At 39.7% G+C, this 16,507-nt stretch overlaps 1 protein-coding gene across 11 annotated transcripts in view; it reads left to right on the top strand.

The window, feature by feature from the left end:
* adgrb1a (adhesion G protein-coupled receptor B1a) overlaps nt 1-16,507 on the top strand; it is a 153,911-nt gene that overhangs the window by 63,204 nt on the left and 74,200 nt on the right. For 6 of the 11 annotated variants that reach the window (XM_067511024.1, XM_067511017.1, XM_067511027.1 and 3 more), the window contains exons 3-13: nt 5,820-5,978; nt 6,700-6,804; nt 8,579-8,746; nt 9,113-9,277; nt 9,746-9,910; nt 11,244-11,408; nt 11,533-11,634; nt 12,036-12,142; nt 12,364-12,558; nt 12,782-12,850; nt 15,604-15,712. In XM_067511024.1, coding sequence (XP_067367125.1) covers nt 5,820-5,978; nt 6,700-6,804; nt 8,579-8,746; nt 9,113-9,277; nt 9,746-9,910; nt 11,244-11,408; nt 11,533-11,634; nt 12,036-12,142; nt 12,364-12,558; nt 12,782-12,850; nt 15,604-15,712 — 1,509 coding nt within the window. The remainder of the gene's footprint in view (nt 1-5,819; nt 5,979-6,699; nt 6,805-8,578; nt 8,747-9,112; nt 9,278-9,745; nt 9,911-11,243; nt 11,409-11,532; nt 11,635-12,035; nt 12,143-12,363; nt 12,559-12,781; nt 12,851-15,603; nt 15,713-16,507) is intronic. The other 5 variants (XM_067511019.1, XM_067511025.1, XM_067511026.1 and 2 more) reach the window with 4 other exon arrangements.

Consider the following 16,507-nt stretch of genomic DNA (forward strand, 5'->3'; position numbering starts at 1 on the left):
CAAAAGAGTTTGTCACACATTGAAGCATGAATGGGTGAATGTGCTTAATTAATAGTATTGCAGTTTGTCATTTGGACTGTGAAATATCAAGGTCGCTTACTCAAGGTTGCTTTAAGTGTCTCCTGTAAGCAGACATGGTTGCAGATGACTGAAATTCTTGCATCAAAATGCACAATCCTTCCAACATTAACTGATACAGTTGTCATAGCATGTCCCAACCTCTCATACGACCTGCAGACGTGTTTGCTGCCTTTCTCGCTCTTTCAACAGACTGTCGAAATTGCATCCCTCTTGGTGCCAGGCACCACCAAAATGACACCTGATGTAACACCATTTTTCACCCTCACTGTGCAAACATAGTGGTTCAGCTCAAAAACCACTGCGTCTTGATGTCACGTGACATACAACGGTGTTTCTATTTAAATATTATCTCGGAAAAAAAGCTTTTATTTTTAAATTTATCTCTAATGTTTTTAGTAGTTTGAAATATGGATGTATTGACTTTTTGTTTTTCAGAACGAACACGGCTGAGCCCTATAGTATAACCATAAATTTAAAAGGTCCTGTTACAATAAAGTTGTAAGTTCTCATACCTGCTTCTCCACAGTAATGACCATAGATCATGTCAAATGTGTGGTGAAAACATATTCACACAGCGCAAATTAGATCTGTTCTCCCGCACAACACTGGGCTTGGCTCATCATGTTACTGCTACTTTATTTATGATGTTTTTTGGTGTCTGTATAAAAATATCATAATTATCTGAGTGTGGCTTTTTTTTCTTCATCCAAACACAATCACAGTTGAGAATCAAATAGTTGTAGACTACTGTAATAGAATTTTTTCCTCTTGGAAGAATTGTAGACAGAAATCAGCGTGATGAACCATCTCAGTTTAATACATGCCGGCATGGAGAAGAACACATGGATGTTGAGTGTTGTTTCTGACTTGTATCTCTCAAACCCCTTCTATTTATACTTAAACCCAAGAAAGGAACCACCCTCACAAAACATAAGTGAAGAAACCAGGTGCATGCAGTTGACAGTCATCACTCTTGTCCCTTTCTAGATTATCTGAAGATATCAGTAACAAAGTCAATAAAACCCTTTTATTACCCTCTTTTAGATCTTGCGACCCCAGGACTCACTATCTGCTACATTGCTTGGGCCTTGTAAAAACAAGGTGCCTGCTGTGATCTCAAACATTCCTCCAAACACGACCCATCTTATGATCTCTTGTCCTCTTTGTGACCTCTTCAATAGCTCATCTTGGTTGATTGTTTGCTAATTTTCTAACCATATGACTAAATTCACTTTCTTCCCTCACACTACACAGTCCAGATTTGCATGGCATGGGCTAATTAATGTATGGGCTAACTAATTTAATTAGCATCAGAGCTCTTGAAACTTCACTACAGAAACATCAACCAGCCTATGACCATTATTTAAATTCCAACTTTAAGTTTATTTCCACTTTAAATGGTTATTTAGTTTAGTTTCCACTAAATGTGGAGATGTTGTGTTCAGTTCAGTTTTTCAAAAGCTTCACATTTAATTTTTTAAACATTTGCTTAACAGGCACTTTTTGTATCGTGCTATTCAAAATAAATTATTGATTGACAATAGGAAGGTTGGCATATTATACGAAGCATAACAGAGTTTCACTTTTTTGGACATATTATCCCGACATACTGTATGTATGACATAGTCCAAATGTTATAAATACAAGTTTGTGAAATAAAATAAAACGTGTGTAAAATTCAACGGCTGTGGCATCAGCCTCTGCTGGTTTGCAGAATATTACCTGCACGTTCCATTTTATTATCAAACCTGAACTGATTTCTAATACGTCAGATATCAGTCATTATCATGCCCATAGTTATGATTCACTTGAAATCTACTACCTACCAGTAGCCCAGTAGGTTTGTTATGTGCTTTGAAATCTGTGCTAATCTGGTGACATCTAGTGGCTGTAGTAAATAATACAAAAGTAAAAATGGCAGTTGGTGACATGATTTAAAGGAAAAGTCTGCAAAGTCAGGGTGGATGGATGAAGGACAAAACACAAGACTTTGAAATGAAAGTTGCCAGTGTCCTGCTTCAAGCCAACAATCATTATAGCTACTATATGTTGATTCAAACCACAACATTTTCCATATGCAGAACAAGTCAGTATTGTATAGAACATGGAAGTGACCAGAAAGGAGAAAACAATGCTTTGAGTGATTTTTGTTTCTTTAAAAAGTGATTTTGTTTGAGCTGCAACAAAGGGAGAGCAGCCGTTTGACGGTGACACTACAAACATATAATAAATGTATTATTTAAATTAATTAATTTAAATAATTAAGCTAATTCACAAATTACCAATTTAAGATTGCAAATTATTGAATTTCTTCGCACTGTTTAGTACAAATGCATGGGCTGATAAGGACAGAGAACAAGCCATTAAAAAGGTTGATAGCATTTGACTTGGATGGCCTCAGAGGTACACTAGTGTAGTTTAAATGGTTTTAGATTCATCTAATATGATACCAGCCATATTCAATAAATGAATATCCTTGGTATCCCCAGAACCAACATGTAAAATATTTGTCACTACTAAGCAAAGGGATCAACGTTGTATAAGCGTGTCACCATGTTGTGTTGCTCCGTGGATGCTCTCTCTCTTTCAGGAGATAATCTGGTCACTTTCCTCCGGTACTGGACTACTTGTGCACTAAATGAGTGTGGTCACAGAAACATGAGCAAATCCATTTCCACACTCATAAGTAAACACTTACGCCACACTCGCTCACACTGCTGATGACAAATACATATTGCCCATGATCACTGAGGCCTGCTAACTTCATTTCTTACAGGATTCAGTCCATTTCAATCCATACAGTTTGAGTCATCATGCCGACATGGTCAGATTACACTCAGCTGTGTGTGTTTGTCTTGACACCAACTACCGTGGTCTCCACAGTACCCTCCCTCACCCCGAGCCTCACCCCCAAAGGAAATTGATTAGGGAGTAATTAAAAAAAAAAAAAAAGTGTGTCTGGCTGTTGGCCAACTTCATGTTCTATTCATGCAGATTAATACATATTTGTTGTTGCCTGTGGGGGCTGAAAGGCATCTGTCTGTGCCATTAAACATTTATGTGCGCAGTACACACACACACACACACACACACACACACGGCAGCTCTTTACCTCCCTTCTCCTTGTATCAGCTCACATCTTAATGGAGTGCATTAAATCAGAATGCCCAAACAGGGAATTTCACAGTGACAGTGGCATTCATCACACCTTTGTTTTAAAGGAACAATTTCCCCTCAGATCCTCATTCACTGTTAGATACCATCAGCTTGTTGTTCAATGCAAGAGCTGTGTTTTAGGTTACTTCTTTTTAGTGGACTCAACCTACCTACAGTAGGTCTACAGATATTGTATGTGTGTGTGTGTGTGTGTGTGTGTGCACTTTATTGACATTTCTCTTGTGTGTTTAGCATTGTTGTCACATGGTGGAGATGTTTGTATCTCCTGCAGCTCTTGTATAGATTTATTTTTGGATACCATCATAGTATGTGTATCAAATGATTGGAAACGGGTCAAAATTGCACTGGGCAATGTTGTCTTGTTATAATGCGACAGCCAATTTGACTGTCATCAGTCTTCCCCATCCGTCCATTACCGTCACCATTTACCCTATGATTTGGACACTGCTGGAGAGGATCTGAGCTGTCATTGCGCACTATGCACTAGGCTATGCACACTATGGACAGATGGCAAATCTCTGGACTGCACATAGGCTACATTTACATTGTATGCAGAAGTGGACTAAATCTTTTAACCCCCAAGCTACTCTGATTTTATTTCAAGTCAGATCTGGGCTACTTTTGTAAGTGCGTTCACAACCTTCATGAAAAAAATCTGATCCGACTCCTTAACCACTGTCAGAATTGGTCATTTATGTTTGTTTTTGTTTTTTTTTATTACCTCTGTGCACATGCACACATTGCCTGCCATCATAAGGGCTGGTATCACTCACACACACCAGAAGGAACATATTGAAACCACACAATTTGACTGTTGCACAAATTATGCTGTGGCTGCTTTTGTAATTGGAATTCAGTTTTAAGGCCTGTAGTGTGAATGTGTGTGAGGAGGTTTCTATCTCTATGGTTGATGCCTACATGCATTTGAGAGTCGCCAATTAGCTGAGTGTTTTCATTGTGGGAGTGAACCACAGCATCTGATGGAAACCCACACAATCATAGAGAGAACATGTAAACGTAGGCCGTCAGATTGGTTCAAAGTTAGGACCTTCTAGCAGTGACTCGCTAATCAGTAGCAACCTTTCCATGGTATTCATGATAATCATTATTATGGTCTATAGTTATGATTTAGTGAGGCAGCTACTACTAAGGAGTTAGTAAGGCGGTTATAAGTAAATGTGGTAATTGGGCATCTTCTACTGTAGGAGACAGAGGCAACACCCTGTTTAGGGTCAGCAAGTTAATAAAGCGGTAGCTCCTTGTTTTGTAATGTAATTATGAAATGAAATGCCCAATGATGCATAATAAGCTGTAGCTCCTTGTTTTGTAATGTAATTATGAAATGAAATGCCCAATGATGCATAATAAGCACCTTAATGTGCCTACTGGCAGGTAGAGCAGGGACCTACCGAGCCATAGCTATGGACCTATAACACACCGGCTCTAATTAAATACATTTAATTTGACAACCAACCACCTGAGAATGGATCAATAGTTTATTGGGTCATTTTAAATGGAGGTTATATATAATTTACACTCCTAGACAATATGCTACTTATTATGTTAAAATTTTGATAAATTAACAGGTTCAACAACAGTCATAGGTGATTCCCAAGCTGTGGGCTGAAACCTGGTCCCAAGGTTCTTCTCTAGAGCCACCAAGATGTTTACATGACCAAATCAAGTCCACAATAAGGCCATAACCACTGTTGAAGGTTCAAACATAGATATTGATTTGTTTTGTTTTTAGGGGTCAACACATTGTAAACATTAGTATACACAAGACGGTGGGATAGAGTAAAAAACTGACTTTTTTTTAATTGTGTGCTAAAGTGTATGCACAGAATAATAACGGATATTACTTTGTCTTACATAAGTGATCTGAGTCTGTTGCTAGTAAACGTGCATTAAAAAGATAACGACATGAGTCAAACATGATGGAAAATGGACATCTATAGTAGATGTTGAATTATAACTGCTACAGTCAGATGCGGAAGTTTGCATCCTTTTTTACTGTTTTTGTAATTTCATAATAAAGATTATTTTTCCATCAACATAATATTTAATGCACAACTAACTTTAATACAACTTTAACTGTATTAAACCAGTATATAGTGCTTGAATTGTTAAAAAAAAATATTTTACTCAGCAATTATTCTTAAAGTAAATGGTCTGCACTTATATAGCGCTTTTCTAACTATGGGCACTCAAAGCACTTTACACTGCTTCTTATTCACCCATTCACACACACACTCATACACCAATGGGTGTATGACTGGGAAACAACTAAGTTGGGGTTCAGTGTCTTGCTCAAGGACACTTCGACGTGTGACCAGAGAAGCAGGGGATTGAACCAACAACTGGAGAGTGGTGAACAACCGCTCTACCTTCCTACTCCACAGTCGCCCCTGTTGCTTAAAGTTGCTCTGAAAAATACATTTAGTCGTTCACCTGGCTTTTCTGGTTGCATGACCTGCTGAGACACTTTAAAAGATATGGTTCATAAGAAAGGGACAGAAACAATGCAGTGTGTTCTAAAAGCTTGTGCATATGTTCTTTAGGTGGCTGGAGTGTGTGGGGTCAATGGGCGCAGTGCAGCAGCGAGTGCGGGGGTGGGATTCAAACACGGACCAGGACCTGTCAGTCTCCTCCAGAGGAGTCGTACCTGTGTGAGGGAGTGGTGGAGGAGGGCCGGCCGTGCAACTCACAGCCCTGCACCGGTGAGCTGCTTATTCCATGTGTGTGTTTGTCTGCATTCTCTGTCCGCGAGTGTCCTTTTTAAGCATTGTTACGTTAAATATGAGCATGCGGTGTGTGTTTACAGCTATCTGTGTTTTTTTTTTTTTTTTTTTCATGCTTTTCCTTTTTCAAATGTTGATCATCTGCTTGTTTCATCTCTAAGTCAGTCTTTTGACTTAAGGAGTGCATGTTGGAAAGGGGACTTTGATCGATGAAAAATGACATGGTCAACCATTTAAGACTATGCAAAATATGTTAGTGTCATTTCATTTAAAAAGGGACTAAAGGGACACAGAAAATCAACACCCAGGTTTTGTTATTAGAGGCCATTTAGTTCCTTCATTAAATTGTTTCACAGGGGTAAAGTTTTGTTTTGCAAAGAACTACCAGTATCCTACATTTCTGTCTGGGAATTAGCTCAAACAGCAGGTTGAAGTGTAGATGTATGTGTGTTTTCTTTTATTACTAGTTTATAGTTTTTATTACATTATTATATGACAGCTGAATACATCAAAATAAGAACTGCACACATTTACAGCACATTAACACCCACAGCACAACAAAAGTCCCAAGTTTGGCTGATGCTGTTCTGGGTGACCAATCACGTCACGGTTGTGTCCCAAATATAAGCCACTGATGAAGGAGCTCTGGTTGCTAACCCCGCTCCCTCCTCCCCCCTGGCCTTGCCTCACCCCCCTTTAGGCAAAGGTCGCCATGTCTCTCGCAGCCAATCGCTTCGCTCAGTGGACAGCCGCAAGCGGGATGACGTAGACAAGCCCCGCAGTGGACAGCAGAGCCCTCAGACAGGTAAGACAACGGGACGCAGAGGGATCCCATGCATCAGTCACTGTGGCAGCTTGGGTGACCACTTTCCACAACACATAATATGACGACCACAAACGACCACTTTTCACTCACGTCTAATGAGCACATCTATCAAAATCTCCAGAAGCAGTGCCTCGTCCGCAATGGACTAATTCCAACATGGACCCTGACTGAACATAGTGAAATTGTATTTTATGTGAGGTCATAGCAGGACACTGTGCCCTGTCTGTAATATACTATATCAAATGGAGTCCTCCCCCTCTGTTAAAGTAATCCTCCACCCAAAATCAGTAGCAAGCACTCAACCCTCTGTAGGCTCAAACTCCATTGTTTATTTTCCCAAAGGTTAGAAACCAGTCTCAGGTTCGTCTGGTTATGGCTAACATACACTTAATGACAGTATACTGAACTATGAAGTTAAAAAGTAGCCACCATATTTGTTTTGCTACGGGATCTCGAACGATGTCGAGCTCCAGGACTTCCAGTACTTTCTGACAGTCGTAAAGTGTGTTGCATTCAGTTTACTCTGTGTTCAGGTGTGGAGGTACAATCAGGATGATTTTAGCTCAATTTAGCACAATGACTAGAAACAATTTAATCAGAACTAATTATAGCCTTTGACAGCTGTTTTTAAAGTTCATGCTCCTTCCTAACAAGATGCGTTTGGTATGTGCATGTGTTAATAAAACCAAGAAACAGATTATGCCATTCTAGGTTGATCTCTCGCCTTCGGCCATGCACAGCAGATAAGCATAAAAGAATGGTATGAAACTCTTGTAAAGAATTTGACAAAATGTATTCCCCAATATGTTGTACTATTACTTTCTAAGGTGGTTTTAAAACCATTGTGATTAGCTTCTTGACAGACATGGGAGGTTGAGATCATCTCGTAGTTACTATAGATATGTTCTTTTCCCATTACAAAACCTTCCCACTATACTGATATGAATCTAAGCTTGATTAGAATTGCCCTTCAGAAACAACTACCGACTTTTCAAGCCTACAGAGGGTGAAGGTTTGACATAACAAGATAAGAATTTGGGTGAAGCATTAACTTAATATGCCAAATGATTTCCCACATCCCGTTTAGTTGACCTCCCTGCTTCCCCAGCTGTGACTCCTGAATTTTCCCTTTTTGGTCAACAAGCCCAGTGAATCAGCATTGAACAGATGACTGACATATCCTAAGCCAGTGGCATTCACTTCCCTTGGAAGTCAATGTAAGGGATATGACATCAGAACCTCAAAGATAGAGAACGACAAGTTAAACACAAGCTGGCGTCCATTTGATGTGCCGCCTCCTTTGATGGACATCATTTACAGTGTTTGTAGTCGAATAAAACATTAGAATCTCTGACACCTGTGTCGCCTCTCAAAATTAGATGGTTCCCAGAGAATTTAGAAACCTTTCCCAAGTTTATTTATTGTCTTTTAAAAGGCACACGACAGCAGTGGTCTGGAACACAGGGGGCCATCGAGGATCACCAGAAAAAGAAAGCTTCATTAGCCACAATTGGACTAAACTTTGGAATGGGACAGCCTCATCCATCTATTAAGAAATACTACGCCTTTGAAGGAGGTGGCCCCTAAAATCCAGGACACAGCTAAAATCTACCCTTTATCACACCACAGCCCTTCCTCTTTTTTGGCCACAGAGGCTGCGTCCTGCATGATAATTAGTCTTGGCCCTCTCCTTTCCTTTTCCTCCTCTTTCTCCCTCTATCCGCCTATCCTTTACCCACCCCTTCCTCCTCAGTAGACTCAACTTCAGGTGAGGAATGGTCAGCGTGGAGTGATTGTTCTACCACATGTGGGGAGGGCTGGCAGAGTCGCACTCGTTTCTGTGTGTCCTCCTCCTACAGCACCCAGTGTAGTGGGGCATTGCGAGAGCAGAGACCTTGCAACAACTCTGCTGTGTGTCCAGGTAAGCCCCCCATTCCCCCTCTTGTGCCACCTATCCTGCGCTCTCCCAGCCCTCTTCTCGGCCACCTATACAAGACTCGGCTGACTCCTTTCCTTGGTTAAGAACCTGTGTCCTCTTGGATGCTTTCTACCCTCACCTTATAGAAAGTTTAGTTCCAGTTCAATAACAGATTAGTGGTGTCATTAGGCTCTCCTACATGCAAACAGGTAGGGAAACAATGGATTAGTTTAAATGATTTCAGTGGAACCAGTAAAACAAAAGTGGAACCGGTAATTGTTAATACATGAAGTTCTATGGTGCTGCTTCTGGTGGGTCAATAGGATGTGTGTTTATCTGAGAGTCAAACCATAGTTGTTCTGATTGCAGTGCATGGATCTTGGGAGGAGTGGTCACCATGGAGTTTGTGTTCATCTACCTGTGGCAGAGGTTACAGGATTAGAACACGAAGCTGCACCCCCCCTCAGTTTGGGGGAACTCCCTGCGATGGCCCAGAGAAACAGACAAAATTCTGCAATATAGCTGTCTGTCCAGGTGAGGCATACAATGTTCACAAAGAATCACCCTAATGGCAAAATAAATACCCTAACACATTGCTACTGTTGGGGCTGCGTCCAACAGTAACAGTAACAAAACCCACAAAGTGACAATCACGCCCACTTCATAAATGATTAGCCAAATGTGGGGGCTGTGCAAGACCATATGTCCCAACACATATGATTAAACATGTCTGTGTTTGCGCCCAGCATAGAATAAACTGGAATTGTGCCTTTGTATTATGCATACAATCATGTAAACACCAGGAAAACTTTGGAGAACATTGATTCTGTTACTTCTGTTGCCTCTGTGATGAAGGGTTATAAACACATCATAGGATTTCATATGGACCAGCTGGTTTGAAGCATACTGAACCCTACATATACAGAATGTTTACACAGTGTGTATTCTTTTTACTTTCCTTTACTGTTTCCTGTTTTACCCAATGACCCTGGCCATCCTTAGTGGATGGAGTGTGGAATGATTGGTCCAGCTGGAGCTCCTGCTCTGCTTCATGCTCCAATGGGACAATGCAGAGAATCAGGGAGTGTAATGGCCCTTCGTATGGAGGTTCCGAGTGCAAAGGACAATGGCTGGAGACTGTCCGCTGCTTCCTTGGGGAGTGCCCAGGTACAAAGCAGACAAGATCATTGCACAAAACATTTAGTACGCTCCAAATAAATAAATAAATACAAACTATTTCTTGCTTTTTAACAATTGATTTATGGAACAGAAGTCAATTTTACAATTTTTTAAAAAGCACATTTGATATTGTGTTACATAATATGGATCCTCAGTTCTACATGGAAAAATAATTTGCTATGAAAATACACTCCTTTTTGGACACCATACTGATATGAGTGTTGGGTTACATTTGTCTTCTATTGGTGACTTTACCAGTATTTTGTCCATGATTTATCCAGTGTTGTGGGGACATGCCATCCAATGCCGGGTCAGATGGGTTTTAAAGAGCAGTGTGACACTTATCCCTGCTGGCCTTTCTGACGAAGCATGCACAATACCGAAATTCAAGGAAGCGGAGTCATGTTTTAATTCAGTCACAGGACATTTAGAGAGGTTAATTTCATATTTGAAAAGGTTGTGATAAAAACTAAAATAAAATAAAAATAACACATCAAGTTTTTCATCAACTGGTTTAGATAATATTAAAATCAGCAGGTGTCACTGTACTACACACTGAGCTAGTCAGATACAAGGTGGAAATCTTCAGGAGGAACATATCCAAGTCCTATTACAGCCATTCATACTTTAAAATTTTTATGAGTGTAAATTGTATTAGATACTAAATAAATACAATTTCCTGACTTTGTTCACTGTATGAAGCATAAATCAAGAAGAGACAACAGATGAGCTGCAAACTCTTCTTCACAGAATAAAAGTAAATCCAGCATGGTCCAAGACAATTTCATAGTTGCAGGATTTTAAGCTGTAAAAAAAATGCAGTAAAATGAAAAATTACTTTTTATTTCTATTTACATACGAAGTATAGCAAATATTCGTGACCAAGGCACATTTCCGCAGATGGTTGTTTCATTAGGGGTTCTTTCTAAAAATAGTTCTGTTTCAGTCTGGCTGTATGTTTGGGTTGTTAGCCAAACATACAAACATGTTGGCTGTTTATGATGCTGTCGGCATTGAAAACTAGTCTAACTATATATTTAAAATACCCATCCTTACAGACCAGCTTTTTCAAGAGGAAAACTTTTCTTTTACTTTGGCAAAGACTGTTTTAAATTCTCGTCCATGTAATTTTCCCCTGGTTCTGAAAGTTTTACTAATAATTTGAATAATAATGCACAATAAAGAACAATAATGCAAGTAATTATGGCTTGTGCTGAATAGACTAAAATATGTCAAAAGACTGTTAAGGTCTATATGTATGTGTTCCATTATGTATTATGGAGAGTTCCCTAATAATGTCATGCTGTATTTACTCTGTAAGTGGATGGCAAGTGGCAGCCGTGGTCACTGTGGTCAGGCTGTTCCAAAACCTGCGGAGGTGGGAGCCAGCAGAGAAACAGGATTTGTTATGGCCCCTTTTTTGGAGGGCAACTTTGTCCTGGAGAACGAGAAGAGCTCCGGCGCTGTAATGAAAAGAGATGCCCAGGTCAGTGCACAGAGACAGAAGTTGCTTTATCAGCAACTTTCCATTAGTGTTCTGGCTTTGACCCTTACTTACACATTTACATGATCTGGCTCTATGAAATTTATTCACACTTCTCTGTGAACAGAACCTCATGAAATATGTGCTGAGGACAACTTCTCCAATGTCGTCTGGAAGATGACTCCAGCTGGGGATACAGCAGCAGTACGTTGTCCTCCCAATGCCATGGGTGAGTTGACAATATGGATATGTTTACATTTTGTGTAAGACTCAATTGCTCACCGCTATTTTTTAGAGTTGGCAATGTTTGGTAGTGCAGTGATTTGCCACTACTCTCACCAAGAAGGTTCTGGGTTTGAACAAGCTGACTGGCTGAGGCCTTTGTATGTTGTCGCTATGCTTGTGTAGAATACTTGTTTTTCCTCCCTCTGTCCAAACTTCACACAAAGACATGCAGTTTAAATTAGTGACTCTAACCAGCCTTATCCTTAGCCTTACTCAGCCTCATACTCAGTGTCAGACAGGATTTAATGCAGCCCCCCCTCTTAACCCAATAGGTGCATTTTTCAAATTTACATTAATAACACACTTTGCTAATATACAACCCTTGTTGCATGTTTCTCCATATAGGGCTTATCCTACGCCGCTGCACCCTGGATGAAGAGGGCATCGCTTACTGGGAAAATCCTACCTATATGAAATGCATTTCTAATGACTATCGCAGCATACAAACTTTGGTGAGCAGGAAGATGCTTGGCAACCTTTACATATCCAAAATGTCCCTTAAGACATTTGAAAAGCCCTAATCGAAAGTATTTTATTGGATTTTAAAATTATACAATATAGTGCAAAGGCCTGTGAAGACCTGCAACCTAAAGAAGTTTAAATGCAGGTTTAAAAAAAAGATACTGCCCAACCCTGTTTATATAAATGGTAAGGTAATAACTTTTGCTTTCAGACGCGGGAACATTTGTCCAAAGCGCAGCGTGGCCTGGTTGGAGATGGTGTTTCAGAGGTGATGACCAAGCTAAGAGTTACGTCCAGTGATGGGACCAGCTACAGTGGTGACCTGCTGGCCATCGTGGATGTGCTGAAGAACATGACCGAGATCTTCAGGAGGGCATACTACAGTCCCAGCAGTGCAGACATGAGGGTGAATTGATATATGGGTTTACTAGCAGTGAACTGCTGTTTAAGTGTAACACAAAATAAGAATAAACTCAACTCTTTGGTCTAAAACTATAATGGGAAACGTCCCAAAGCAACTCTGGAGCACATTTAAACAAACCTTAGACACACATAAACACTCATAAATATGAACACACACACACACGTGCACACTACTTAATAGCAAGCATTTTCTCTGTGCTTTACAGAACTTCGTCCAGTCAGTCAGCAATCTGTTGATGGAGGAGAACAGGGAGAGATGGGAGGAAGCGCAACTGGTTAGTATCATGCTCTCTTTCTGTGACAGGACTCACACTGTCACCTCGTCTGTAATTACATCTTTTGTTGAACTTTGTGCACAGTAATAATAACAAGCCTCAAGCTGTACAATTGATGAGTTAGACACTGTGACAAAGACGCAGGTGGAAAAAACAACCCACCTGTATCTTTTCAGAGTGACACAGGTAGATGAAGAGGAGAGTGTCTGTTGGACAGAAATAACTATAGCTAATGAGTAACCAAGTCAACGCAAACACCCACTCATCCATCTGCTGCGCTGTCTTTGCATGGTGACGCTCCTAAGAACAGAATGAACGGCTGGTTGGAACCAGAAAACCAGTGCGATGTTAAATACACCCACCCCGGTCTCCTCTAAATGAGCACTTTATCCTAAAATGCTAATAACACTCTTTTTGCACAACTACTAAGAATAAACAATTGATAGTGGGGGAACAATATTGTTAATATTGTTGCATTTTTTATTTCATTTTTTTATTGTTGCCCTAAACTGTGGTGTCTTAGCTTACTATAGCACAAGCACTTTATTTTCAGTTTTTCTTAATTAACCATGACCAAAATCAACGTGATTGATGTAAAACACAGATCGAGCTCAAAGCAGGTCCCAGGTTTCAGAGTTTCTCTATGGTAAAATCAATAGCCACTTGCAGTGACCTGATAGTTTGGTTAGGGGATTTATCACAGTCCGTATCACGCCTGCTTTTTATGTCAAGTTTGAAAAAGTGCAGTATTTTATCAAACTTTTGACGTTTAGACATCAGGGCCAAAGATGGATTACCATTACTGCACATTATAACGATAAGAGGCCCAAAGGAAACACCTTAACTGCATTTTGTCTTGAGGCACCAATTTCTATATAAGCCCTGATTCATGGTAAAATGTACTCTTAATCTTCCTTTTATATTGTGCTTAATTGGTGCCATTTTGCTCAATAAAATTGTGCTTACATAGTGCAGAGAGAGTCAAAGATAAGGGGCCTCAGCTTCCCTACCGGTTAATCCACATATTTGTGGTTAGTAGTTAAACTTTAATGTGAATGTGTAATGATTTGCTTTATTTTATTTGAAATATATTTTGGTAAACATGTTCTTCTTAACCAAATTTAAAGTTAAATTATTTAAATTAGAAACTCAATGTTAGGGAGTCCTCAGTTTTAGTTCAATTCTGCCATGATTACGTACCACAGATGGCGTCATAGTGCCCGAAATTCAATATTCAAAACATTCACATGATAGAGGCAACAACCACTCCCAAGATCTCCTCAACAATATTGCGGAGAATTATATGGAATGAAACTAGTTCTCAACTTGAAAGTGTTCCCATGATAAGGTTTGGGTTACTGCTCTGCAAGGGTCGAAAGCGTGACTTCATTATTAACAGACCATGAACCATATTTCTGACTGGGCGATAAGAAAAATGAAGTCTGGAGTAGCTCAGGATTCAAGGGATATTCAAAGACCTTCAGAAAGGTTTTAGAAGAAACAGGTTGTCACAGAGAAAACAAGTGAAGAATTACCTAATCTCCATGGACCAGTAAGACTCAAGAAGAGATAAAAAAATTTGAATTTGAATTTACTACACAACCATTAAACTGCGATCACGATAACGATTTAATCCTAACCATACACAGGACTCAGGAACCAAACCCGGGTCGTTGGCTTGAGGGACCCTCAAGCATTATACACCTACCAGTCACCTCCTGGCAGCTCCCTTTCCCTTAACAAAAGTACAGTTTCATTCACTCAAAAAAACATGTTGCATCGAAACATAATAATTATGCTTGCTTCAAAAACGTAATCGCGTTTGAAGTTTAGCTGTTTAGAAACGTAATTGAGAGGGTTGGTAGATTACAAGAACAGTTTGGTATATTTGGATAAGATAACTAAACACCTTATTCAGAGCAGAAATTAATTTGACTGGGACCATAAAAGATAGGATAGCTACAGTGACATTCAGAGGTGAAAGACTCTCATGGCACCAGCAAATTTAAATTATTTCAATCAGGATCTGTGTTGTATCCTATAGGACAATGAGAATGAGATGTCTGTGGACCTTCCAAACATACTACAAATAAGAGTCACTAGGTTCTAGTAAAAGACGATAATAAAAGGTGTTTGAATTGGCCAGTCAGTCACTCTACTTGAGCCCAATGTTCTATTAGGTTTGGTGGTGGTATTTACTTAAACCAGATACAACATTTGTGGATGGAAATGTGATCGATTCACAAGCTGGTTTCCTGGAATTTTCAAAATGTGGAAACTGCTTAAAAGAATGGACAAAAATCTTTAAAGCACTGCAGGAGATTAGTAGATCTTTATTCAGGAAACATCATTGCAAACAAAGGCTTCTCTTCTTGTTTCATTATTTATGATTACACTGCTTTGAGTTTTATATCTGTTCCTTTATTGCGTTAATACTTTGAAATTTAGAAACAAGCAACATACACAGTGGAGAAATGAAGTATTCAGAGTGTATTGCCATTTGAAAATGAGTTGAGTTCATTTCAAACACTGCCACGATGCATCAAATGTAAATGTGTTATGTTAACGTTGGTCATAGCCACGTGCTGTATGAGATATGGTAGTAGTGAGCCAAATGACCATGTTTGCCACCAACACAGCACCGCTTTCAGTCTTTTTGCATGGCAAATGTTTCAGCAGTAGTTCAAAATATATTCACCTCCAATCCATAATCCCTTTTCATTCATTCTACTTTCATGTGTCTGTTTTCTCAGCTAGGGCCAAACATCAAAGAGCTGTTCCGTCTGGTGGAGGACTTTGTGGATGTCATCGGCCTGAGGATGAAAGACTTTCAAGACATGTATGAAGTCACAGATAACCTAGGTCAGCCTTATCTCCATCTAGGAGATCTCCTCAGCTATCTCTGCTTATCAATAAATTCTCTTATCACAGCTTTTCTTTCTTTGAAGAGTCATCTTCATAACTACAATAGTAATACATAAAAGAGAGGGGAGGATGGACAATCTGATGGTTAAAAAAATTCACATACATAGATAAAGTATTTGAAAGTAGAAAGTTTCTGATGAATCTTTAGTCCTAAGAGCTGTTTGGGGTAATTTACATGCATCCGGAAAGTATTCACAGCGCGTAGCTTTTCACATTTTGCTATGTTACAGCCTTATTCCAAAATGGATAAAATTCAAAATTCTGCAAAAAATAGCCCAAAATCACAACGTGAAAGACGTTTTTTTGAAACCTTTGCAAATTTATGAAAAACAAATACAAAATTCACATGTATATAAGTATTCACAACCTCTGCTTAATATCTTGTTGAAGCACCTTTAGCACCAATTACAGCCTCAAGTCTTACTGAGTATGATGCTTCAAGCTTGACACGAAGATTTTTGGGCAGTTTCTCTCATTCGTCTGTGCTGTATCTCTTAGGCTCCATTAGTCTGGGCTCTGGCCTGACCCCTCAAGGACATTCACAGAGTTGTCCAGTAGCCACTCCTTTGTTGTCGTCAGGTCGTTCTCCTGTTGAAAGATGAACTGTCGGCCCAGTCTGAGGTCCAGAGCATTCAGGAACAGGTTTTAATCAAGGATGTTCATCTTTCCCTCGATGCTGACTAATCTCCCAGTTCCTCTGAAAAACATCTCCACAGCATGATGCTGCCACCA

The sequence above is a fragment of the Channa argus genome, chromosome 7 (assembly GCF_033026475.1).
Source record: "Channa argus isolate prfri chromosome 7, Channa argus male v1.0, whole genome shotgun sequence".
NCBI classification, from domain to species: Eukaryota; Metazoa; Chordata; class Actinopteri; order Anabantiformes; family Channidae; genus Channa; species Channa argus.